This window comes from Recurvomyces mirabilis, assembly GCF_035927965.1.
Source record: "Recurvomyces mirabilis strain CCFEE 5264 chromosome Unknown scaffold_11, whole genome shotgun sequence".
NCBI classification, from domain to species: domain Eukaryota; kingdom Fungi; phylum Ascomycota; class Dothideomycetes; order Mycosphaerellales; family Teratosphaeriaceae; genus Recurvomyces; species Recurvomyces mirabilis.
The window spans coordinates 335,825-357,547 of record NW_027041945.1 but is presented as its reverse complement, the minus strand read 5'-3'; the positions used below and the strand labels follow the sequence as shown (position 1 = coordinate 357,547).

Here is a 21,723-nt window from a genome sequence, read left to right as displayed (position 1 = left end):
TTGGAAGTGGACAGGGCGAGAACAAAGTCGTGGCGAAAATGAGAATGGAATTGGGTCGCTCAGTAGGTTGGTGCATGTCATGTGGGTATACTACTCAGACGGTCAGCTATGCACGGAAGATACGGCTTGCCTGACTTACATCTATGCTACTTCAACTAGCGCCAGGCAGTCAACAAGCAAAGTGAAACTACCGAGTCTGTACTGGGGCGGCTCTCAACGCCTCGGCCATACCATCTCATGCTCAGCACAGATGCTCCTCAGTCTTCCTCGGTCCATCTCCCACACTCGTTGAGATGACCCTACTAATGCCCTTCTTGAGCATCTCCGCCACATGCTCCATCCCCGCCGACACATCCGTCGCCTTCACACCTTCCGTCCACCCAGTCAGATCACCTAACATCGACTTGAAAGCGCCCGCAACCCTTCCCTCGTCTTCCGCAAGGTAGTACACAACAGCATTCGGCCCGGCATCGAACGTATATGCGCAGATTTGTCTCCCGGCGACCTGATTGATAGTCTCGCACATCCTCACTGCGGCACGTGACGTATCGTTCATGTAAAAGATAGGCGGGTCGGTATCGAGACATGTGGCGTGGAAGTTGTTACTGTCCTTTGTTGTCAAAGCGGCGAAAGCCTCGAAGTTGCGGTCCTTGATGGCAGCCTCCATGGCCTCCATCCGTTTGGGCACCACATTCTCCGCTCGATGCTGAAACAGTGCTGAAGAGGCGACGGTCTGTTGCATGCCTGCCGTACTGCTCACATCCTTCTTCTCCGCACTAGCAACCAGAATCAGAGCTCTCATACCTGGCCAATGCGAGGCGGGAGCGACCTCGTAAGCAACAGAGTCGCTACCATCATCCAGCTCGCCCTGGTTCCAGCCGACATAGCCGCCGAAGAGGGATCGACAGGCTGATCCCGAGCCTTGACGTGCGATACGTGAGAGTACGGTTGGGGTGGCAGGAAGTTGGTATAGATTGGCGATGGCTCTCACAAGGGCAGCGAAGCCGGCCGCACTGCTTGCCAACCCAGCAGCGGTAGGGAAGTTGTTCTCGCTCACAATCTTCAGCGCCATCTCGCTCAGCTTCGGCACATGACTATCCTTCGCCTCGATCTCTTTCCGTAGAGCCCGTAGTTCTCGGAGACATGCTTGTGTTCTCGCGCCGGCGATGTCCTGATCCGAGCCGTTGAGTGTAAGTGTGTCGCTCTTGTATGAGGACGAGCAGGTCGCTGTGGTATGTGTTCGCAGGTCGTCTTGCGATAATGTGACGCTGAGGGAGGAATTGGTGGGGAGGTTTAATTTCGTGTCACGCTTGCCCCAATACTTGATGACGGCGATGTTAACGGGTGCGTAGGTGCTTGCTCTTTGCACTTCTTGATCTGCCATCTTGTACGTCTGTGTGAATGACTGTATTCCTTGGCCCAGCCTTCTATTCGACAATCTGTAATCTATTCCGGGGTTGATATTGTACCATTGGTTTTGTTTCGTACAGTGTTCCTGACGCTCGTGCAGTACCTGACGCTAGTGAGCCAAGGTCAACCGTCACATATAGCAGACAGTACCCTGCTTGTCCCTGCAATCGTGCCAAGTAAGGCTTGACAGAGCTGGAAAATTACGTTTTCACCGCACTGAGACGAACCTCGCAGCAGTGTTGTGTACAGTAGAGTTGCAAGTAATGTCTCGTCTCGAGCCCGGGAGGCGATATCGATGCCCCTCGCATCACGATGGCAATACATCCAACGTAAACACTCTCACCAACCCAACAACGACTCGATTCTGCTCAGCCGAGTCCAGAGAGTGTGAATTACATCAAAGCCAGTGGGCAGCTCGAGCAAGTCCCAGTGCAGGTCAGTAAAGACTGTAAGACTCAGGCGAATGTCGGACGTAGAATATCAGAGAGTTCCAGTCAGCTTGAATGCGAATGCTCTGCCAACAGCATGAGTGTAGCTGCTGGTGAAACACATCACAATACCGTGAGTCTACCCAAGCAGCTGAACAGTGACGGCGATGCTGCGATGTCGAGCAATCCTGAGCCGATAGCACGCACACCATAGTGGTAACATCCATAGAAGAATTTTTTGGCCGAGGACTGCCATGCCCGCCAATGACTTCCCGTTGCATGCCCAATAGTGCTAGATCAAAAAACAAGGATCGACAGGCGATGCAGGAGAGTGACCCGAATGCGGTCGTAAAGACAACCTTCGCTGTAAGTATGCAGTCGGCAAGGAGCCAAGCCCATGTAGCCGAGCCGTAAGAATCACGATAGGTGTACGAGGCATATCAGCCTGCAATTGCCTTCACTCCTCACGTTTATCCTGGTAGCAAAGCACAGCTTAGGTGATGCTTACTTGTTGCCAGCGTACATATGCAGCAGCGTGGGAACCATCACACAGGCCACACTCAATGCAATGCGAGAATCGTACAAGCATTGGACGAAACCCGTCCGTGATGTACATGCACAGAAGGACTCCGCTATCACTCGACTCATGCACGACTCGGCGTTAGTGGGAGCGCGAATAGTTAATAGGCTATCTGCTCGGTATCTGCCGATGCGAGTGGACTGAAGGCGATTTCTTCCATCGGATGTCCACCTCCCGCAGGGCATATATTACGGTGCTAAAGTGTTATTAATTCCACCGCAATGCGCGAGCACTGGACGTCCAAGGCTCTACATCCACTCGCATTGCTCGAGCGCAGTCCAATCCACATGCGAGCGGGTAATCATGAGCTGCGGTTGTGCTTCGAGATACATGTACTAAAAGTATCTGTTGAAGTTCTGCTGCTTATGTAGTATCGTTAGCCCGAGGGCGACGCAAAACACCTTGAGCTCATCGGCGGATTTTCAAATAAGATCAAGGCTTCAGTCCAATATAAACATTCCTTGTGATATGAAACCACCTCGCTTGGATCGCTTAAAACAGACTCAAAGCATCCTCTCTCTCCAAGTATTCCCTATATCCACATCCGACCTTACGCTCAGACCCGTTGCACCGCTGCACCATCATCCTTGCCCGGCAGTTGAACTTTAAAGGACAAGGAAGAGGTGGAGTGGGGCAACCGCCAGGGCCATGATTCGCTGCGATGCAGAGGAGAAAGTTCAGACGAAGTTTAGGAGAGTTGAGAGGGATGGTCTTGTGCTTGATTACCGCATGCAGACGGTAGCGCGAATCGATGGTCCCATCGCCAGGGCTTGGGCTGGTAACTTCATATCTGTCGTAGATATGCAATATATTGCCTTGACTCTCCAAAGTCAGCACCGCTTCCCTCTCGCGCCTGTCTTGCTTACCTCGATATTCTACTCCGCTGTGATCCGCGCTTTCCTATATGTTCATCCACGACCGCTGACAGCAGTATAGAAATACTGTTGAGCTCCCAGAGCTAGCGAAATCGAGGCATTCTTCTTACACGATGAAATACGGAGAGACACTTCGGCAGAGGTCGATAGCTGCATGGAGCCATCGTACGTTTGATCCGGCTCCGCGAGACTACATATGCATGCGACTCTATCACTAATTCCTTTACGCGCAGACAACATAGACTATGATGATATCAAGCTATATATCAAGGAGCAAACCACGCCAGGCAAAGGAAAGACTATTTCTGTGCCGGGTCGCAATGATGAGAAGCTTCAGCATTTCGAGCACGCACTCTTCATTACTCTGCAGGATCAGCATCACAGAATTGATCTTTTCGTGAAAAGCAAAGCGGGCGAGATCCAGCGGCGGCTGAGTATGCGCATACTAAAAGCCAGTGGCGAGCGTATACTAATGGCGAAGCAGGACATTCAGAGCGGCAACTACAACAACTGAGCTCACGGGTCACGACCTCGGCAGATCAGCGTATACCCGTGGGTCGCCTGGAGAGGTATGGCAGGCTCGAGAACGATGTGATCAAGGCTGGCGATGAGATCAAGTCACTTGCCAGATTTACCAGCACACAACGAACTGCCTTCCGTAAACTTCTGAAGAAGTACAAGAAATGGACTGGCTCCACATCTCTGGAGGATCGGTTCCGGGAAGAAGTCCTGGATGACCCTAAGAGCTTCACGAAGCTTGATCTTGGACCATTACTTGACGAGTACTCTACTACGTTACAGCAGATCCGGACACTTTACGAGACACGGATACAACAAAAGTCGGCTGCACCCAAGAAGGATGACCAGCCAATGGCAGGGTCCTCGACCATCTCTAGGTTACAGGCGGCTATGAACTCTGGATCGAAGACCGAACTCGATACCGCTATCGCCACTGTCCCGCTAGGCGAAAACGGCACTTTCGCGAGCTACCTTGTACACCCGGAAAATGTCGTAGAACTTCAAGTCCTGCTGCTCCAGCATTCGAGATATTTCCTAGCTCGGAGTCGTTCGAACTCGATCACTTCACCAGTTTCGCTCTCACCAAAGGATGACGTCTTCAATCAGACCACGGATGAGGGCGCCGACTATTTTGCAATCGAGGCTGACGAAGCAGAGCGACTTGCGAAGGAGCAGAATGGCCTGACTGTGGATCAGCGCGAGCACAGCATTGGTTCGACACCCCAGAAAGCGCGGGTGTGTGTCCGGTGGGCGTCAGATGAGGAAGCTCAAGTCGCCTATCGTAAGCCCAATAACCAGTGTCAGTACGCTGAGATGAAGAAGAAAGCTGTGACGGCACTTTTCGACCCATCGTCTGCGTTCTCAGCGATCAAGTCCGCGATGAAGCCAGATTCCGAACAAGCGTTAACAGCGATACGTCGTGAGGTACAGCAAGATAGTGGCCTGAAGCCGCTGCACAAGTACTCATGTTGCCGAACTAGACTCGTCGGGACCGAAAACAGCGACCAGAAACACATGCTTGCCACTCTCGATACGCAGATTGTCATACAGCAGACTGGCGATAGCAGCAGTAAATCTAGCTTTCCTTTCGCAGTCCTGCTCGTCCGACAAGAAGGTGCATATCACGCCGGATTACTGACCGCACTCGATCAGAGCCACCTAGTAGAGCGTGTCCGTGGCTTCTCGCTCGAATACCACGCCATATGGCTCACATCAAAGTCCGCCGAGATCCCAGCACCTCTCTGGCTTCCCATGCTGGAGCGCGATATCCGCAAGCTGCCACCTCCAGCCATGAAACGCACATCCAGTAGCGCCATTCAGACACCTGCATCTAGGGACTCCGCCAACAATATCACTGACAGTACGACTGCTGTAGAGACCACACGTAGTGATTCTATCACTCAACAGTCCGAGCTGGAAGTACCACCACTTCGCTCCTTCCGCAAGAAGCGCCGACGGAATCTCCCGGAAGCAACAGCACATCAAGAGACGAGGTACTGGAGTGAATATGATCACCCTGAAGAGCCGGAAGATGGTGATTCGAGCGGCTACGCCATTTACATTGACCCAAACGAAAAATCGGGCTTCGACGAGTTCTTCGATCGCCTGGGCCGATTGTTCAAGCGTAAACGGCCAGCAGAAGAAGAGCCCATGCTGAGTGGCCAAACTTCGCCCAAAGACGATGAAACTTCAGACGACGATGACGAAGTGGTAACCGTTAAGCCTCGCCAGAAATCGTACGGGACACTTGGTCTTTCCACCAGCCGCAACGCCTCTGGGCGATCACAGCATCGCTCAGACCTCGAAGCTCAGACTCAGACGAACGTGACCAGTATCGCTCATATCCGGAGCGTCTGCTACATCGCTTCATTGGTCATTCTGCTTGTGGCGCTCATGCTGGCCACGACTGGGAGACACAAACTCCGATACGAGGTGAACGTTGGCGTCATCTTCGCCATCAGCAGCAGTCTGTTCTTTGCCATCGCAGGCTTCGCTACTCTACTTCGCCAGCAGGACGTTTCTTACACAGCCTGGGCTGTTGGTATACTGGTGCTTGTTATCGACGCTATAGGCTCGGGTGGCTTGCTTGCTTGGATGCTTGGCTAGGCACCAAGGTAAAGGTGCAGCTTGATGACGGGATTATAAGTGACGTGAATAGCCAAGGCGTTGGTATGCTTATTCTGCATAGTGTTGATAGATGACTTTGAACCTCTCACGAGCCAGAAATCTCATAAGTTGGGGGGTCGGATCTCGGCATCCTTTCTCCCTCCAGACACGAGAGGCTAACATCACTTTCCTAATAAGGTTGTCCACGATGGCGAGTATGTCCCTTGCGTATCAAATAGCGCCAGATAGGTGATCATGGCCGTCATGACATTCAGTATGCCAAAAGCAACGCACACTCGATTCCTGATATTAGCCCTTATCTTTGCTGCTACCCAATTGAAAGCGAAACCGTACATGCTCATGCCAGCAATGACTATTCGCCATATGCCGTAGGATATGAACTTGACCACCGGCCGGACGACTTTATCTTGCCCAGGAAGTTTGAACAGTAGCACGACGGGCTGAATTGCAATCGTCACCAGGAAGGACATCAAGCTCCAAGGCTCTCGTGCATCAGGACTCGCACTCTCGTTGCTAGTTTCGCTTTGCTGCTGACTAGCTTCACCTCGTTCCGCAGCATCATCATCGGCCGAGTCTGATTCCGCTCCATGGAATGTGCCGATGTATGCGGAAACGAAGATGACGAAACCTAGTGGTATGATGGCTACGAAGCATAAGAAGTCTCCGAAGGCTTCGGCAAAGACTGATGGCCTTTTCTTTTCGGCATGCAGTGGTGGCGTGATGGTTGGAGCACCGACAGCTGCGGCTGCCGGCTCAGCAGACTCTTGCACATGGGTCTCTGTGCGAAGAGTTCCGTCCTCGAGGGGAGGATTATCTGACTGCACACTTGTGGAAGTTGGTATCTCGCTACCGGGTGAGGTACCAGAGACGGTCTCCGTAGGTGTGTTGACGTTAATAGTAGTCGAGTCATCAGCGGGAGTCGTTCCCGCACTCGGCTCTGCAGAAAAGCCAGTCAGCTCGCTCATCGGCACGGCGTCGTCGTTACTCTTCTGCTTCGTTGAAGAACGGAGAAGCCATTTTGCAAGGAGCTCCAAGACCAGTGCAACGACATACGAAAGCGCTGCAGCATGAAATAGAAAGCTCAGAATCTGGACCCAGTAATTTATGCGTTCCCCATTCATCTGACGACGGCTGGAGTCCGGATGTTCGAGCAGCTTCGAGAGCATGACGGGAGTGTAAAGGCCGAAGACGAACAGTGGACCAGACCTTGGAAGGTACCATTTCCCTGTTGCTAAGACGCATGCGGTATGCTGCAGAGCATAAGTGGCGCAGGTAATAGACGCCAGAATCGAGGCCCACTGTAATAGGTTGTTGATGTCTGCAGAGGACGAGTGTATGTGCGTGATCTTAAAGATGTGCTCCCAGATGCAGACGAGGACCAACACATGTGGAGTCGTGGCTGCCGAGCAAATTATTTCGCCGAATGAAGGCAAATCGCGGTCATGTGAGCTCATGTCCTCCGGAGCCTTCTTCTTGAGTGCTCGTTCTGCAAGATAGACGATATCGCTCATCGGAGCTGCTGAGCAGGAGGCTCGGATCATGCTTGTCATCGTAGCGAAGACGAACACGGCCGCTACGGCTTGTGTGATCGGTATGCCTGTAGAGCTGAACAGCTTGATAATCTGCGGTAGCACACCAACGACGAAGATAGCCAGTCTCATTGTCAAAGTTGTCGGTTGGATCCTTTCTTCATCCTCGCCGTAGAGCTCGGGCTTGCGCACCTTCTCGATCATGATCCAGATGTCAGCAGCTGCGTCCATTAGGCAGACAAAGGGTGAAGATCTATGTGGCCACAAGGAGTCCTTGAAAGTATCTCCGCTCCAGAGATAACCCGTGAAGGATGGCTGAAGCATGGCATTCAATGCTATACTTGCCATGGCCCAGAAGATAGATCGGCCGGATGCCTGGTGCTGAGATGCGAGCGTAGCCGAGTCGCTAGTAGTGGTGCCGTTCGTGGCCATGCTGGAACGCAAAACCGGAGCAGTCACGAGAGAAGTCTGTGTTCGAGACGGAAGCTTCTACACCATCGTTTTGACATCGCTACATACATATAGAGGTCTGGGTTAAAGACGAAGGTCGGTCGTCTGCTGCGCCGCATACATCGTGGCTGTGCGTCCAGGTCGCGAGGTCGCTTTGGCCCCAGCATTCTCCATCAGCAGTTGATGGACGATGGCCAGCAGATAAATTTACGAGCAGGGATTGCCAGTCTTGCCTGCATACATTGCTAATATACACCTCGCTTGCGGATCACAAAGCATGGCACAGTAGAAAGTTGATGCGTCCTTCTGGCCACCAATATTCTCCACCAAAATCCTTGCCACAACACGAATCACATACACTACACATACGTCAAACCATCCAGAAGCTGAGCAACAGAACTGATGCACTACAGAGCAACAGGATCCAACGCTTCTCCACGCCATTGTCCTAGATTCTACACCGCCGTCATGCATCGGTAAGACCACAAAGTGACTTCTACGAATGGGTCTCGCATCACGCGCTATTACAGAGTAGAAGGTATCAAGCGACTTCGAAGCGTGCACGCAGAACTTACCGACGTTCTAGTATGCCGTATATGCCATTGACAGACTGCGATGCCTCGACGTAGGAGTCGCAAGATGCTATACCAATGCACGTTCCAGACGAATAAACACGCTCGCGATAGACTAACGATGACAAGGAGGCACGATGCCAGTCCATCGCGATCGATCCGTGGCTGGTCGTGGTAACATGGTCAACAGTCACAAAATACCCGTTTATGCTCCGCTCTCACCTGTCCTTGTGTAGGGAACATCAAGCCCTCAAGAGCGAGGGTCCCAATCGCGTGCGTGTGTTGCGATAAAAGGTGGACTGAGTGATGATCAACTTTTGATTGCAAATTACATTTGTTGGACCAGGCATCCGCACCTCTTCCAGTCTTCGTCTCGCATTCTTAGACTGTCCTTTGGCATTCTGCTCTACCAGCCAAGCAAGACTTGGCGTCATTCCGAAAAATCACGGAAGTCTCGATGTGCTCGCGTTAGCTCACATGCCAGGTGGTGGCGGCACCTTCATCGATAAGTCAGTCTCATCCTCAGCACATCTCTCTGACGAACAACCAGACTCACTGAATTGTATCCCCCTGGCGCACCACTACCAGGAGGCGGCGGCGGCGGAGGCGGAACCTGCGAGTCCTGAGGAGGTGGAGGCGGAGGCGCACCACCATCACCATTAGCCTGCGCCATACCCTGCTGACCTTGCTGATAGTATGCTGCCATAACCTGACCGTATCCACCGTACGCAGCGTAAGGATCTGCAGAGGGATTCTGAGCGTAGTAAGCTGCCCAGGCTTGCATCTGGGCCACTTGGTCTGCGCCAGCAGCACCAGCATCAGGGCTCATTGCGCCAGCAGCAGGAGCGAAGCCGGGGGTGCCTTGGGTAGGAGACTGAGCGCTACCGTAGCCAGCAGCTGCTTGCTGAGCGTAGCCACCGCCGTACTGAGAGTTGCCACCTCCATACTGGGAGTTGCCGCCGTACGAGCTGTTACGATCGCGTTCTTGGTAGCCTCCACGATCACCACCCCCACCATAGCCGCCGCCACCACCTCCGCGTTCGAAGCGGTCGCCTCCTCCGCCACGTGGGCCACGTTCCTTGAAAGAGTCGTAGGAGTCTTTGACGGATTTGAGGAGATCGAGGCACATGCCTTTGGCACGCTCGACTTCGGCAGGATCGGGGCCGCTATCAAATGTCAGCTGTGGTCAAAGTATTAGAAGGGTGTGACCTACGCCACATGCAGATACATCGCCTCATCACTCTCAACCCCAGTATCATGCTCCATGAAGCCACTTCCACGGCCTTTGATCTGGACACGACACCTCGTCTCGCCTTGGATATGCTTGACATAGCTGCCACCAGCACCAACTACTTGGGCACGCAAGTTGAAACCAGGAATGGGCTCCAGATCGATCGGAATGCGTTCTTCTGGCCATTTGCGACGACCTAGATGGTCACGCTCGAACTGCGGACGCTCTTCTTGGTCGCGGCGACGGAAGCGGCGCTCGTCAACGAGATTGGGCAGATCTTGTGACATCATCTGGTCGACTTCTTGGACGGCCTTCTCGAGACCGTCTTTGGTCGTGCTCGTGATGTGGAGGTAAAGTGGTGGGTTCTGGAATGGGTTAGTGGTAGATCGTGGTTAAGATGTATGGCCAACACTCACCGCGGCGGTAGCCAGACTCTTGTCCGGATAGTAGCTGCCTCGAGTAGTGACATCTTTACATAAGTGAGCTCGTCAGGTCCTAAAACATGATAAAATCGTCAAATGCGAATGGAAGCGTACCAGCGCCAGTTTTCTCTTTGATCTAGATGGGCATCGGGTCAGCTTATATCAATGGGGTGTGCCGTGGCGGGCTGTGCTCGAGAAACTAAAAGTAAGCCAGATGCTCCATTGCCACAACCAACAAATGTAACAAACCCAACATGCGTGAAAAGCATTGTGTGGATGCCTGGTCAAGCAGGATCTTTTGCGTGGGTGGCTTGATGGTATCAGTGGGTAATGTGTGCAAGAAGTGTGTATTTACCATCTTTTGTGTGCTGCCTTTAGTCAATGTATAGCGGTTGCGCAGGTCGTTGATCTCGACGTCGCGGATATAGTCACCATCTTGCTGGTAGATGTCGGCGTTGAGGGTGCCGCTGGTCTCGGTGGCTCCAGCATCTGCGCTTGGGGACTCGGTCTGCACATGTCAGTAGGCAAAACTGTAACTATCCGGATTGATGCCTTACCGGACGGATCGGCGGCACATCCACGTGCTGAATGCCCTTCTTCGCATTGATCGAGGCGTTGATCTTGGCCGCCGCGGCTGCTGCAGCTGCTGCCGCATTGCCATTCTTGTCCGCTGGGCTCTCGACACTTTTCACAGCTGAGGACTCTTCATCACGCTGAGGGGAGCGCGAGCGGCGGTCGAAGCGCGACTTGCGTGCCGGCTCCTGCTGATCGAAGCGAGATCGCTTTCGCGGTTCGTCGGCCATCTCGGGGTACTGATGCTGGGATAGCGAGATGGTGCAAGGTGGAAGTGGAAGTGGACGCTCGAGTCAGCAAGAACATTGGAAGATCAGCAGCTTTGAGAGCTTGGGCCCCCGAGCTTCGGAGCGGCAGCCGAGAAACAGTCACGACCTGTCAAACAATTCAACCTTGGCTCTATTATACCAATAGCATAACATATAACCACAATGGCGTCGAAACGAGCCGCCAGGGCACTCCAAGCTCGATTGACACAGTGTCAACCCCACACCATCACCCGGAGCAAAATCCTCGCACCAACCACGACCCCCCAACAAACCCGCTCGCAATCCTCCTCCACCAGCGCAATGTCCTACAAAGCCCTCCACCGCCGCATCGCCCCTCTCCCTACCGCGACCCCAAGCTCCGGCCCCATCACCCCCGCCACAGCCGTCTCCAGCATCCTCTACGAGACTCCACTCCCCTCCTCCGCACCCCCCAAACGACACATCCTCAACTGTCTCGTGCAAAACGAACCGGGAGTCTTGAGTCGCGTGTCTGGTATCTTGGCCGCTCGAGGCTTCAACATCGACTCGCTAGTGGTCTGCAGTACGGAAGTCCAAGACCTTTCACGCATGACGATCGTACTACAAGGTCAAGATGGAGTGGTAGAGCAAGCGCGACGACAACTAGAGGACCTCGTGCCCGTATGGGCAGTCCTAGACTATACTGCCGCCCCTCTAGTCCAACGCGAACTCCTCCTGGCCAAGATCAGTATCCTAGGCCCAGAGTACTTCGAGGAACTCCTCGCTCACCACAGAGAAATGACCGACTACCCATCAGAACAAAGCCACGCGATGCCAACAGAAGATCTGACACCAGATCAATTAGCGGATCGACAAGAAGCCGCGGGTGACCACCAGCAACAATCACCACAATATGATTTCCATCCCAGTAATCTCGCGCCTTCGGAGGCGTTGAGACTAAAACATCAGCATCTTGAAACCATCACGTATCTGACTCATCAGTTCAAGGGGAAGGTATTGGACATCAGTACGAACAACTGTATCGTGGAGCTCTCTGCGAAACCATCAAGGATAGATTCGTTCATGAAGTTGATCAGTCCATTCGGGATTCTGGAGAGCGCCAGGACGGGTAAGTCTTGCTTTGCCACTTTATGTAGGTTGATGTGCTTTGATGCTGACTGATGCTCTCAGGTCTGATGGCACTACCTCGCTCGCCGCTCCACGGCACGAATGAGATTGAGGAGAAGGAGCCGGAGGATATTGTGGACACGGCTTCCTTGCCACCCAGCTAGTCGGCTCGTGGCGAAGGTTCTTCTCTGCTTCTGGTCTGCCGGGGACGATGGAATCATGTAAACCGGCCTGCACCTCACTTCGAGCAAGAGCATGGTCCCCTCGCGGGTAAAAAGCTTTCCCATGCCAGTCCAACCATTTGTACGATTTCCGTAGCGCGAACTTGTACAAACACTCCGTCAAACAATCTTCCCTTTATTAACAACAAACCCCTCCAAAACAGCCAAAGCACTCCAAAGCCGATTCTCCGCCTCGGGAAACACGAGCGAAGCAGGCGAATAGAACACCTCATCACTGACCTCCTCCGGTTTCCGCGGCAAGCAATGCATGAATCTCCACCCCTCCTTCGCTCCGCCACGTTGCGCCAGTTCCTTCGTGACCTGAAACCCGGCGAAATCCTTGAGCCGTTTAGCCTTTTCTTGTTCCTGTCCCATCGAGACCCAAGTATCGGTGACGATTATATCGGCGTTCTTGACAGCCTCCTCCGGCACGTTGGTTTCTGTTAGAACCGATGAAATGGAAGCAGAAGTAATAATCTCCCTAAACTCCGCCGGGATCCCATACCCCTTCGGCGTCGCCACAGAAATCTGAACACCGAGCTTCGCGGCTCCGATAGCAAGGTCATAAAGCACGTTATTCGCATCCCCCACCCACGCAATCTTCAGCCCCTCCAACCCCAAACCCCCCTTCCCTCCCTGAGAAGAAGGGAACGCCTCGTGAACAGTCAAGAAATCTGCAATAGTCTGCAGCGGATGAAACCCATCACTCAACGCATTGATAACCGGCACCGACGAATACTTCGCCAAACTCGCCACATCCTCATGAGCGTCTACTCGGGCGACGATGGCGGAGGTCATACTACTTATTACCACACTAGTATCATACAGCGACTCATTGACTCCCAACTGGATATCCTGGGATCCGAGGAACATGGGATGGCCGCCTAGGAGTGTGACGGCGGATTCGGTGGAGACGCGGGTGCGGGTGCTGCGCTTGGTGAACATGAGGGCGATGTTTTGGCCTTTGAGCGCATCTTGGAGTTGGAAAGAGGAATTTGAGATTCCGGCGGCGGATTTTATGCTGGTTTTGTGGGAGGCGGCGTTGAGGATGAGTTTTGTTAGTTCTTGGGGGGTGAGGTCGGCTATGCTTAGTAAATGCCGGGGCGCGAAGGGTGAGGTTGATAATGTGCGTTTGGTGAGGAGATTTGTTGGCCTAAGGTTTGCTGGTCTGAGGAGGCGGGAGGTCGCCATGGTGGTATAGCCTGGGCCGGGTAGTGTTTTGAGAGTGTGAATGAGACCTTTTTGATATACTCGCTTTTGACTCAGATGATCGAGACAAAACGTCCAATGGCTCGTTATCGGCTATGTTTGACTAGCGCCATGTCTTATCGAAAAGCTAGCTCGATTGGGCTGCGGCAGTGGGGTTCTCCACGCGGCTTTAATCCGCCTGATGGGTTGATGGCATCACTTCCAGCTTCAACCAGGCACCATCGACTCATACTCTGAATACGCAACATTGAATCCAAGTCAACCTCCTCGACACCTTCGATATCCAGCGCATGCGCGCGCATCACTTTAACCTCCAACTCGACTGGTTGACGACATCATCATCACCATGGCATCCGCCGAAGCACGACGAGACGATGAGCACGACACGGAAGGCGCGAGCGAACAGACACCACTTCTCTCCAACAACGCACAATCGCAAGACGATCGGAGTCAGCCACAACGGGAAGTGTCGGCACGGGGCTCGCTTCTCAATTCTCTCAGCCTCACCAACAACAAGACAGGCAGGCGAAGATGGCCTTCCTTGATCGCATTGGCTGGACTATGTGGTCTAGTCATGCTGATCATCGTCTTCGCCTTCCTCGCACCATCGACAGTGGAGGAGTATGCGCAACAAGCCATCGTCTTCGATCCAACATCATTATCCATCGATGGCTTCACCTCGACCGGCGTGCGGGCGCGCATCCAGGGTGATTTCATGATGGATGCGACGCGGGTGCAGAGGAAGCCAGTGCGAGATCTTGGCAAGTTCTTTACATACATGGCGCGAGAGGCGGAAAGCGGACAGAGTGAGGTTGAGGTGTCGCTGCCGGAGTATGGCAATGTGGTGTTGGGGACGGCGGCCGTGCCAGGTATTAAAGTGGATCTGCGAAATGGACACCGCACGCATGTGGATGTGTTGAGCGATCTACAGCCCGGTGATGTGGAGGGAATTAGGCGTATCGCCAATGACTGGATTGAAGGTCGGCTTGGCCAGTTGAGGGTGCTGGGCAAGGCTAAGGTGCCGGTCAAGAGTGGCCTCATCAGCTTAGGCAAGCAGGCCATACAGCAGGAGCATCTGTTTGCGAACAAGGACATCCCGACTCTACCAGCCTATGACATCAAGAAGCTCAACTTTCGAGAGATTGAGCTGCCGAAAGGCGGTCGAGGGATGGCGGCAGATGTCAGCATTGCTGTGCAGAACGATTATCCCGTCGACTTCACCATCCCACCACTGGCATTCAATATTCTGGTCGACAACTGCAAGAAGGATGAACCATACATCAAGCTCGCCAACGCAGAGACACACGACCTCCACATCCAACCCAAGCACAAGGTGGAGCTGAACGCCACAGGTGTAGTCCACGAATTACCCGACGTACTTACGCAAGACTGCCCAGGCATGAGCAAGTCACCACTAGACATGCTACTAGGCAACTACCTCCATGGTAAGGACAACACAATCTACGTCCAGGGCTCGTCCGCACCACAACACAACACACCACAATGGATCACCGATCTGATCTCCGACATTACCGTCCCTGTGCCAATCCCAGGCAAGACCTTCGGCCACCTCATCAAGAACTTCTCCCTGACAGACACCCACTTCAGTCTACCAGACCCATTCGCGGATACTTCAGATCCGACAATCAGCGCTAAAGTAAAAGCACTCATCGCCCTCCCAGAGGAGATGAACTTCAATCTTTCTGTCTCCAAAGTCCGCGCCGACGCCGACATTTTCTACCACGGCAAGAAGCTGGGCAAGCTTGACTTGCATAAATGGCAGCCCGCCACCTCCAGACGCTTAGACACCAACGAGTCAAGTCCTGAACTCCTAGTCGAAAGTGCTATACAAGATGCTCCCATCAACATCACCGACGACGACGTCTTCACCCGAGTCGTCCAGGATATGCTCTTCGGCGGCGGCAAAGAGGTGATCATGCACATCAAAGCCGACGTGGATGTCATAGTGGATAGTGCGCTGGGAGAATTGGCTGTGACGAAGATACCGGCCGAGGGCTCGATACCAATAAGACGTAGGTCATGACCTCGCTCGTATGTACGACTACAAAGACTGTAGATAGAATAGATGCTGAAATGACCTTCTCTTTCGTAGCCTTCAAAGACCACAACAAAAGCCCTGGTGATATTGCCAAGGGTTTCCGACCCAAAGTCTTCGACCTGAACATCCTGTCCACTACATCAACCGGTCTAACGCTGGGCGCAAAGGTCAACATCACAAACCCCACCGTCTATTCGGCCACGGTGCCATACGTCGACATCCACATCGTGAAGAATGGCTCTGTGCTCGGCCACGCGACAGCGAAGAACATCGAGATTCAGGCGGGAGAAAACCACAACCTCTACATCGAAGCTGTCTACGATCCCGCCAAAATGGGTGGGGAGAACGGCATCCACATCGGCCGCGAACTCCTAAGCCAGTACATCTCCGGCTACAACACGACTCTGACCCTCCAACTCCACTCAGGAAGTCTCCCCACCCTCCCAAACCTCGGCAAAGCCCTCAGTAAATTCCCCCTCGAGCTCCCAACGCCACAGCTGCATACTCCAAGCCCACCAAAGGAGGACCCCACCCCGCCATCAAACCCTCCCGGTCACGGTGACGATGACGACGACGAAGAAAAAATGCACTTCATCCACGACGCCACCTTCCACCTCCTAACCAGCACCGCCACCTTCCTCCTCACCTCCCCCTTGAAACACGAAACAATCTACATCCACCGCCTGAACGCCACAGCATATTACAAAGGATCCACCGTCGGGGAAATCTACTACGACCTCCCCTTCGCCATCCCCCCCTATGACCCAGAGGAGAACGATGGACGCGGGACGCTAAGTCCAAGGTTACCGGTTGAGTGGAGTTTAGGGAGCGTGGGGTATGAGGCTGTGAGAAGGGCATTGGGGGGACGGTTGAAGTTGGGGGCGTTTGCGGAGGTGGAATTGCAGATTGGGAGGTGGAGGCAGGGGGTTTGGTTTGAGGGAAGGGGGATTGGGGCGGGGGTTAGGATATGATGGGGTAATTGATAGGATGGAAGTGACGGGATGGGATGGGATGGGATGGGATGGGATGGGATTGGTTTGGGGGGAGAGTGTATGGTTTTCGTGATGACCTCAGGAGTTTTTGTTTAGCTGGGCTGAGGGCAAATGCTGGCGTATTGGCGTTGAACACATATGTACATTGAGATGCAGAGACGTGATATCAGGTATACGAGAAGCAAGCTAGAAATCCTACTTCAGTCCTCGAAGCCGGGTCAGTAATGGACGCATGCACGCCCACCGTGCCCATTTTAAACCCATCATGACCAGTCCGAATCCTGTTCATGAATATCATGATCCCAATACCATAAGTCGATAGATGGCTACTGCAATGGTGTGAATAAGACAAAGCAGACGCAAAAACAATCACGGACTTCTCCCGTCCCAATCGCGATGTCTACAAGACGCTGCTGTGATCAAGGCGCCAAAGATCTTGTGGCAGAAACGGACGAGGCTGGGGTGGTGCTCACTGGCGTACTGGTTGTGGAGAGTGCCGTAGAAGAAGATGAGCATGACATTTCTGTTGCACAGACGGATCAGGGAGACGGAGAAGGAGACGATGATGTTAAAGGCAGGTGGTTTGGAGGGTCTGGAGGCAGGTGTGTTAGCGACCTTCTTATCGAGGCCCTCTGTCATTCTGAGACGGTTGTGGTGGTGCTGCATCGTCACCGTGCTCAGCATTCGTGTCTGGCGTGGAGGCGCACGGCTAGCGGTAAGTACTCCATTCTTGTAGCAGCCATAGTAATGTCTGGGAGTTGCTGATGAGTGGACGCGGAACCGTATTGGGCAAGTGGAAAGTCCCATTGGAATCACAGAATGGTCATGTGCTGCCGTCACGCTGACCAGCTCGGAAGCGGAAATGCTACTACTGAGCACAGTGCATGACTTGCACGTCGCTGGTGTACAACATCCACCTCAACCCGCCTCTGGATGATCATCTGATCGCTGCCAAAACTCTGCACACTAGTACTTTTATCATCCCTCCCTTTCGATGCATATGCATGAGCAGAATGCACCGCTGATTCAGCTTGTATCTTGACAAAGTGATCTCGGTGACTTCGATCCTTAGTTCTGCCATGTCCGTCCAGCGATGTCAGAGCGAAGCTTCGTCCACCAGAAGCCGTCTGCGATCCATACCCGTATCTTGCGGTCGTGCTCTGTGAAAGTCGAGAAAGGTCTCCCGTTCCAAAGCGACCGAGGAAGTTTTTCAGGCAAGGTATGCTGGCCGAGCAGAGACTGTATGCAAGCAGGATTTGTTGGAGTACTGCATAGCCGATGATACTGATGTTCTGTTGGCCGTGGTTCAGGAAATGGGAGTAGACTTGTAAGTAGGTGATGAAAAGTGCGGCAACGCTGTCATGATCAGCGAGAGCTCCACATACCAGACATTTCCACTCACCCAAATCTAAACGCGAAGGCAGCAGTGACCGTCACTTTTCTATCGGTCTTCATCTGTAGCCTGCTGAATAGTACTGCTGGTAGAACTACTATGGTAGCTTCCAAGCACGTATCAAGTGCGACCATAATCTTCCAACGAGTCATGCCACTCTTCACATGAGCCTGACAGACGGCTTGGATGGCACCTTGGCCAAGGCATTGATGAGAAGGATCGATACTGACCAGCAGCGTCGAGGCGCAAGTCCATAGACCAAGGACAACTATCAGTGCCGTACATGTTCTCCAAATTCGGGTATTGTTATGCGTGAACAACTGTCGGAGGAAAGTGATTACCGAACACTTGCTGAGGCCTATCGCAATGACACAAAGTATGCGAGCGGCGAACAAGAGCTAAACAGGTCTCAGCGAGACTTGGAATGGGCGCATTGATGCTGGCACTTACTCGGTGGGCAGATTGGTTGTGCTGGAGAGACAGCGTACTCTCGAGTTTCCCAGCACCCAGATTCAAAGCCTGAAAGACGGCCGACCATTGTGCCAGACTAACAAGCTGTGAAAGGGGTATCAGTCTTCTGCGTTGAGGACTCGTAGCAGGTTCGACGTACATAGGCAAGACCAAGGAGAGCATCGTCGGATCCCAGCGACTTGTACTTGGCTGCGAGGCGGGCGAGAAGAAAGATCATAGAATAGATGAGCGATAGAATGGTCACTACCCACAGAGGTGCTTGATGATTCCAGGTTGTGTAAAATGAGAAGCGTGTCTGGTCGGTATCGCTCGCGGCCATGCTGAAGATGTGTCTGTCATCGTAGCCGGTGCGACGAACATGTCTTCTCAGTGCCTGCGGGCCACGCTGCTCACCCTCCCACGGTCTCACCGTAATATGTGGCATAGCTGTGATGGTCATGGCTCATGGCTCGGGACTTCGTTACTGGTGCTCTATGCCATTAGGATCCAATACGTGTCTAATAGCTTGATCTTGACGTCGTTGGCCAATGAAGGCGACGCACTGCCCGGACAGTAGTGCATCTGTCTGATTTGAAGGCTCAAGCCATTATGTTGCCAACCGAAGTTGCGTTCGGGAGATGAGCATGCCAGTCCCCAAGATCTTGCCAAGACGGTAAGTGTTTGTACCAAACCCATGCGTTCCAATCAACATCTCCAGGAACGAAGCTTCCGTGCTCAATTGTCGTTGAGATGCTCATGAGAGGCACAGCAACAACATATGTAGGTCCGACAAGGTTTCCACAAACAATGGCTCGATCGATCCGCTCCCTTCCCCGCTCGGCTAGTCCAGATAAGCACCACAAGTGCCAGGATTGAGATAAGCTTGTCGTTTTATGTGCCGCATCGTAGCTGAGGATAGCAAGCACGCAAGGCTCTCCGACCGGCCCACTGCGCTAAGCTGACCGTGGCGCAGAGCTCCCCGGTCTAGTGTTGAGAGGTGTATACTGCACGCACGCTTTGAGGTTGTATGGCATCTGCCGTGGAGTTACGTCGACGGAGCTAGCATCAAGATCGTCCTTGGCCGCTTTAGTCGTACTGCAAGAGGTGGCCTACAAGCATTGCTATCCTATCCCGAGATGGCCATGCGTTTGTCTTATTTCGCTGAGCAGTAGCACTCACCTTCAGCTTTGTGCGAAAGCAGTCTTGCTCGGCGGAATGGACGAAGCAAAGCACACGGACGGCCTCACATCGTCTGCGATCGACCATGGCACTATCGATCAGTCTGATCTCGAGCTGGAAGAGAAGCGAGGCAACGACTTCGATCAGCGTGGTATGATACGCATGGGAAAGCGGCAAGAGCTACGTCGCGAGTTCCATTTCTTCAGCATATGGGGATTCGCAGTCATCCTGGGCTGTTCGTGGGAATATGTCTTGGTGTATGTTCAAACCTCGTGTAGGGTCGGCGCAGACTCAAGCGGGCTTGTACTGATCGTAGGACGATAGTAATGGTGTCCTGTCTCTTCCGAATGGCGGCACGGCTGGGAGTGTCTGGATGTTCTTGATTGCATGTATTGGCATGTTCTTGGTGGTGCTTTGTGAGTTGTGCTTGTAGACCAGTCCTGCCAGCGAGTTACTATGCTGACAACGTCTAGCGATGGCGGAGATGGCCAGCATTGCTCCCACAGCGTGAGATCATCTGCCTCGGATGCATATACCACATTTCTAACAGATTCTAGCGGCGGTCAATATCATTGGTGCTCTGAATGTAGAATCCAACCGAGAGCCTTGAAAACCGAGCTTGCAGCTGACATCTTCCACAGTCGCTCCTCCACAGCACCAGAAGTTCTTGTCCTACACAGTCGGCTATCTGTGTGTACTCGGTTGGCATGCCTCACTAGCCGGTACATGCTATGCCGCCGGTCAGCAAGTCGAAGCCATCATCGTCCTCGCGAACCCGAATTACACCATCCAGACTTGGCAGACGGCCTTGCTTGCACTGGCAATCGTTCTTGTGGCGATCATGTTCAACACGGTCTTGTACCGCAAGCTCCCGCTCGTGGAAGGTATTGTCATGATAGTGCACGTGTTCGGATTCTTCGCGATCATCGTGGTCCTCTGGTGTGTCCTACCAAGCCAATGGAAAGCGGCAGTAGCTGACGTGTAGTCTAGGGTCATGGCACCTCGAAGTGACGCCTCTGTTTTGACAACCTTCTCATCGAACGGCTGGTCCAGCGCTGGCGTCGCATGCCTGGTCGGAATCAGTGCTCCGATCGGCGACCTCATTGGTGCTGATTCGAGCGTACATCTCTCAGAGGAGTTGAAGAATGCTGCATGGATCTTGCCGCGCTCCATGATCGCCACTGCACTGGCAAATTATGTCCTTGGCTTCGTCACCATCAGTAAGTGGAGCTCACAACTTAGTCCATTAGACATAAAGCTAATATGTGTAGTCACGCTTGTTTTCTGTCTTGGCGATCTCGACACAGCTACGACCTCTTCTATAGGGCAGCCGTATGTCGAAGTAATACTCAATGCCACTGGATCGACAGCAGCAACAATCACCCTGACGATAGTGATGTTCATACTCCTGGTCTCTTGTGCGGTCAACACAGTAACAACGAGCTCCAGACAGCTGTGGTCGTTTGCGCGAGATGGTGGACCTCCTTTCAGTAATTGGCTCAGCAAAGTACGGCCAGGATGGGATGTGTGAGTGGCAAACCGGAGTATGTGAGGCTAATTGGTTCGTCTGATCAAAGTCACAGCCCGATGAATGCGATGACAGTATCCTTCGGCTTCACCGCCATCTTGGCTTGTATTGTGATTGGCAGCGCCACAGCATACGGCGTCTTCGTCACATTGGTCAACTCCGGTCTCTTGAGCAGCTACGCCATCTGCATTGGCTGTGAGTGTGTAACGGTCGTATTGGGCTCATCATTGGCTGACAATACCTCCAGGCATATTGCAGAAACGCCTTCGAGGCGAAACCTTTCCGCCCTCTCGCTTCAGCCTTGGCCAAGCAGGGAATGTGATCAACATTGCAGCCCTGTGCTTCCTGGTGGTAGCATGGGTGTTTCAATTCTTTCCGAGCGCACCAGATCCCACGGCGACTTCCATGAATTGGTGGGTGCGAGATCCATCTCCTTCGTAGCGCTCCAGCTGATGCTAGTCTGCAGGTCCGTCATGATCTTTGGGGCGGTCATTGTTTTCTTCACGATATATTACATCACGAATGCTCGGCACAGATATACTGGGCCGGTGGTCCATGTCAGGAAGGATCTGTAAGATACCCAGTGTCCATGAGCTAACGTCCTAGTAAGTAATACCAGAA

At 53.1% G+C, this 21,723-nt stretch overlaps 10 protein-coding genes across 10 annotated transcripts; 5 read left to right on the top strand and 5 right to left on the bottom strand.

Annotated features, from left to right (window-relative positions):
• Positions 1–241: 241 nt before the first annotated feature.
• MVD1 (diphosphomevalonate decarboxylase) lies at positions 242–1,384 on the bottom strand (the record flags this gene model as incomplete). The annotated part of the gene is made up of 1 exon (XM_064837544.1): positions 242–1,384. The coding sequence occupies one exon, from the start codon at positions 1,382–1,384 to the stop codon at positions 242–244; it is 1,143 nt and encodes a 380-aa protein (XP_064694867.1).
• Positions 1,385–3,489: 2,105 nt separating this feature from the next.
• Positions 3,490–5,918, top strand: LTS14_004843 (uncharacterized protein; the record flags this gene model as incomplete). The annotated part of the gene is made up of 2 exons (XM_064837543.1): positions 3,490–3,727; positions 3,778–5,918. 2 exons carry the CDS (start codon positions 3,490–3,492, stop codon positions 5,916–5,918), a joined length of 2,379 nt encoding a protein of 792 aa, XP_064694866.1.
• A 182-nt stretch (positions 5,919–6,100) lies between these two features.
• LTS14_004842 (uncharacterized protein) lies at positions 6,101–7,900 on the bottom strand (the record flags this gene model as incomplete). Its single annotated transcript, XM_064837542.1, has 1 exon — positions 6,101–7,900. One exon carries the CDS (start codon positions 7,898–7,900, stop codon positions 6,101–6,103), a length of 1,800 nt encoding a protein of 599 aa, XP_064694865.1.
• Positions 7,901–8,963: 1,063 nt separating this feature from the next.
• LTS14_004841 (uncharacterized protein) lies at positions 8,964–10,946 on the bottom strand (the record flags this gene model as incomplete). The annotated part of the gene is made up of 7 exons (XM_064837541.1): positions 8,964–8,987; positions 9,047–9,656; positions 9,704–10,086; positions 10,138–10,190; positions 10,258–10,279; positions 10,499–10,651; positions 10,701–10,946. The coding sequence occupies 7 exons, from the start codon at positions 10,944–10,946 to the stop codon at positions 8,964–8,966; spliced, it is 1,491 nt and encodes a 496-aa protein (XP_064694864.1).
• Positions 10,947–11,147: 201 nt separating this feature from the next.
• ILV6 (acetolactate synthase, regulatory subunit) lies at positions 11,148–12,235 on the top strand (the record flags this gene model as incomplete). Its single annotated transcript, XM_064837540.1, has 2 exons — positions 11,148–12,072; positions 12,135–12,235. 2 exons carry the CDS (start codon positions 11,148–11,150, stop codon positions 12,233–12,235), a joined length of 1,026 nt encoding a protein of 341 aa, XP_064694863.1.
• Positions 12,236–12,412: 177 nt separating this feature from the next.
• ARG3 (ornithine carbamoyltransferase) lies at positions 12,413–13,483 on the bottom strand (the record flags this gene model as incomplete). The annotated part of the gene is made up of 2 exons (XM_064837539.1): positions 12,413–13,091; positions 13,119–13,483. 2 exons carry the CDS (start codon positions 13,481–13,483, stop codon positions 12,413–12,415), a joined length of 1,044 nt encoding a protein of 347 aa, XP_064694862.1.
• Positions 13,484–13,847: 364 nt separating this feature from the next.
• LTS14_004838 (uncharacterized protein) lies at positions 13,848–16,531 on the top strand (the record flags this gene model as incomplete). The annotated part of the gene is made up of 2 exons (XM_064837538.1): positions 13,848–15,534; positions 15,588–16,531. 2 exons carry the CDS (start codon positions 13,848–13,850, stop codon positions 16,529–16,531), a joined length of 2,631 nt encoding a protein of 876 aa, XP_064694861.1.
• Positions 16,532–18,282: 1,751 nt separating this feature from the next.
• Positions 18,283–18,840, bottom strand: LTS14_004837 (uncharacterized protein; the record flags this gene model as incomplete). The annotated part of the gene is made up of 3 exons (XM_064837537.1): positions 18,283–18,303; positions 18,396–18,500; positions 18,556–18,840. The coding sequence occupies 3 exons, from the start codon at positions 18,838–18,840 to the stop codon at positions 18,283–18,285; spliced, it is 411 nt and encodes a 136-aa protein (XP_064694860.1).
• Positions 18,841–19,610: 770 nt separating this feature from the next.
• Positions 19,611–20,559, top strand: LTS14_004836 (uncharacterized protein; the record flags this gene model as incomplete). Its single annotated transcript, XM_064837536.1, has 5 exons — positions 19,611–19,831; positions 19,899–19,990; positions 20,048–20,081; positions 20,132–20,160; positions 20,216–20,559. The coding sequence occupies 5 exons, from the start codon at positions 19,611–19,613 to the stop codon at positions 20,557–20,559; spliced, it is 720 nt and encodes a 239-aa protein (XP_064694859.1).
• Positions 20,560–20,568: 9 nt separating this feature from the next.
• On the top strand, positions 20,569–21,677 carry LTS14_004835 (uncharacterized protein; the record flags this gene model as incomplete). The annotated part of the gene is made up of 5 exons (XM_064837535.1): positions 20,569–20,794; positions 20,846–21,101; positions 21,158–21,297; positions 21,350–21,515; positions 21,569–21,677. The coding sequence occupies 5 exons, from the start codon at positions 20,569–20,571 to the stop codon at positions 21,675–21,677; spliced, it is 897 nt and encodes a 298-aa protein (XP_064694858.1).
• Between the last annotated feature and the right edge of the window lie 46 nt (positions 21,678–21,723).